The sequence below is a fragment of the Atta cephalotes genome (genome assembly GCF_000143395.1).
Source record: "Atta cephalotes unplaced genomic scaffold scaffold00050, whole genome shotgun sequence".
Classification (NCBI taxonomy): Eukaryota; Metazoa; Arthropoda; class Insecta; order Hymenoptera; family Formicidae; genus Atta; species Atta cephalotes.
The window spans coordinates 271481-274987 of NW_012130114.1; the positions used below are offsets into that span (position 1 = coordinate 271481).

At 31.6% G+C, this 3507-nt stretch overlaps 1 protein-coding gene across 1 annotated transcript in view; it reads left to right on the top strand.

The window, feature by feature from the left end:
• The window catches only part of LOC105622915 (BMP and activin membrane-bound inhibitor homolog), a 26063-nt gene extending 23961 nt beyond the window's left edge, over positions 1–2102 (top strand). Inside the window, exons 2-3 of the mRNA XM_012204324.1 lie at positions 1276–1548; positions 1846–2102. Of these exons, the coding sequence (XP_012059714.1) occupies positions 1276–1548; positions 1846–2102 (530 nt within the window). The remainder of the gene's footprint in view (positions 1–1275; positions 1549–1845) is intronic.
• Positions 2103–3507: the final 1405 nt, after the last annotated feature.

The following is a 3507-nucleotide window of genomic DNA, read 5'->3' on the forward strand; positions in this document are numbered from 1 at the left end:
ACAGTCTCTTCTCTCAGTCCATGTTGATATCAGCGAACGTACATTACGATCGACATATTATGTCCGTCTTACATAACTGCGTTTCATTAAACTGTATACATTTTAATTGGTTTTTATTCTTATATGGACGTTATTCTTATATGGACTCGTTTGAATAATTTCACACATGGCTTTTGATTAGTTTTTACTGGTTAGATTTCCGGTATGTTACTTTCTGATTTAGTATTTAATAAGAAAACTTTTTTATCTTTTTTATCGATTAGATTTTTTTCCAAAAGATATGAAACATGACTGTCCAATCGTATGCGAATAATGTCGAATTCTTCGACATCAAAACTCACTCGAGCTTTTATTATAAGGAATATGTGAGTATTTTCGATAATTAATTTTGTACACTGATCTTTGTGATAAGTATATAATGTCTGAAGGGCTCAATCCGATAGCCGAAACTTGTAATATTTTATACTTGAATTTAAGCTGTTTTCTTTATTTTTATTTTTCTTTATTTGTTTTCTACTTTAAGTAGAATTTTCTACTTTATTTTCTACTTTAAGTATTCTATCGGATTGGCAAGGAAATAATTGCGTTTTTTTAACTCAAAGTTGTATATACAATATCTTCGTCAATAATGAATGAAATTTAAATTTAAAACAAGGATTTTAAAGTTTTAAATCTCTACTTTTAAAAGCTTTCCACATTTTTTAAGTTTATATGAGTTTGGTTGAGTTTTTACATACCAAAAACTACGAGTTGAAAAAGATGGAAAATTTTCTTCTCATTTTATGGGTTTTTAACGTGCCCAAAACAAATTTGAGAAAATTTTTTACTACCTATCGTGAAAGCTTGATACTTTCCCTACAAAATCGTTTTTTTTAAATATTCCTACGATTTTTGGTTATTGATCGCGATTTGGTTATCGCGGATTAAATAAAAGGATCATTTTGATTTTAATTATTCATAACTCCATTAAAAATTGTCGTATCGCAATTTAAAAAAGAGAGAATTTCTTAAAGTTGAAACTTTATTCTATCAAGATATATTTATATTGGTTGGAAGAAAGTAATTGCGGTTTTTACTGCTAAATGTCTTTTAAAAAAAACGCAATTATTTTCTTGCCAACCCAATATTTAATTGTGTTACAATTTAAAATGTTACTCTTATTTTGCCCCTTATTTATTGTTATTTATTTTCTATATGAAGAAGCCTTCTATCTGTTAAATATTTAATTGTTTCAAACCATTTTACGATTACAGTATAAATGATTTTTCGTTGCAGATTTCTCTAATGCAGGAGAAGTAAGATGCTACTGTAATCAACCAGAATGCGTTCCTCAAGGATACATGTGTCGTGGTAGGAGTTGTTTTACAAAATTACCATCGAACGCAAATGCGTTATTTTCGAGAGCGGAGCATACTGCTCACAGCGGTTGTCTCGATGAAAATTTGATGAATCGTCAGTGCCCCGCAGGATTTCTCTGCTGCGATCAAGATCTCTGCAATCACGTGGACAGCCCCGCGATGAGAAACAGACTCAACAAAACTCTACGAGGTTTGCGACGAACGAGGCCTTTTCTTCTTTTCATCTCGCATGCTATCAGGCTATTACATTTTCAACATTTTCCATTTCACTTATCACATTCATGTTGATATCGTAATACTTGTATACATCTAATATTTAGGGTAATAGATATATATATTGCCATGTAATTAGAATGCTCCTCCAATTTTTTATAAAACATAAACTGAATTAAATTTCTTTTTTAATACAAATATCTTTCTTTCTAATCTTTCAAAAAATCTATTTGTGTTTTTTTAACTTGTTTATTACTTGTTGATATCATTGTAGTACTGATCGATGATCAACGACCGTACTTGGCTCCATTGCATCCAAATAGTCGCGGAAATCAGGCGATTGACGGATGGTTCCCAACGGCGACGATCGTCGTGGCTATCTGTGGATTCATCGTCCTGCTAATGATCGCCAGTCTAGCTGTCAGATGGCTTCAGCCTATGCCAGCACAAAACGCAAATAAATTCGTGCCACATCGAACATCTAATAACGGGCCACCCTTACTTGGACCACCGAAAGTGCCTCTGGTTTAAGAAATTTCATGACAAAGTTTCCCAATAAGAAGTGTTCTAAGTAATAGTTTAATTAATAGAGCTGGCTGCGCTAGTTTTGATACATGACTTGCAAAACCGGAGTTGTGCCATACACATACATTTGTGTAGCAAAATATTTGTATACCGAGTACTTCTACGTTAATATTAATTGGGGATAATTTGTGTGTGTGTGTGTGTGTGTATGTGTGTGCGTGTGTGTGTATGTGTGCGTGTGTGTGTGTATATGTGTGTATATAAGCTTTCTTTACGACGAATGATATTATTCCAACTTAACTTTGTTTCAACTTTGTGGATTTTTTACAATATGTATATGAGAAATATAGCCTGCGTGTGTATGTGTGTGCGTATACAAGTTTGCAAGATTCCACAGAGTCATGTACCAAATAAATGGCTGTTTAAAAAGCTAGCGGGCCGTCGAAGGCTCCACTTGGCTGTGAATTCTACGAAGAAAGCAACTACTGTAAATTATATCTCATAATGATAATGTATTATTCGTTGCATTTCCTCGAAACGTCGACATGGCATGCATGTCGACATTGCGAGATCAAAGAGTGAGAATGGATCAAAATTTTTCGATCCTTTAAACATGACGTTACGATGACATAAAGTATATGATACGTTTCTATGTCATTATAGGATTGTAAATATAGAACATGTATTTTTTATCATCTTGAATGATACATTAAATTTGATGATATTATCGAGTTACAATGATGATGATGATGATGCGAGAACGTTTTTTAACGTTGTAATTATTGAACTCTGTTCCCTAAAAATATTAGTACATAATGTTAATTCACGAATAGTACATGCCAATAAAAAGTGAGGGAAGATTATATATTTTAATAATCTATAAGAAAATTCAATAGAAAATAAATTTGTGTAAGCGATATAAAATTTTTCGTTCAAGTCGCCGTTGCGACTTGAATCACAGCCAATTTGTGAATTGTACTTTTTCTTCATATAATATTTTTTAATTATTTCATATAAACACTGTATTGTGATAGTACGACATAACAATGACTAAATAAATACGTACAGGCCTGCCTAGACTTTATTTTATACATGTTACTTGTGAGGAATGAAAAAAAAAGTAAAGTATATTTTAATTGTCTTTTCATTGCATCTTGTCTGTATTTATTTGTTGCTTTTCATCGATAACATATACATACCATATTGGTATCCGGTATATAGGGAGGATACGTCATTACTCTATAAAATAGGTTTTCGTATGATTTGCTCAGCTCAAAAAAATGATTTCGTGCTGTATTGAAATTTCAATCATAAAATGCACGTATAATATAAATGTTTTGGCATCACAGTTTAAAAACCGTTCAATTCCATTATATATATATATATATATATATATATATATATATATATA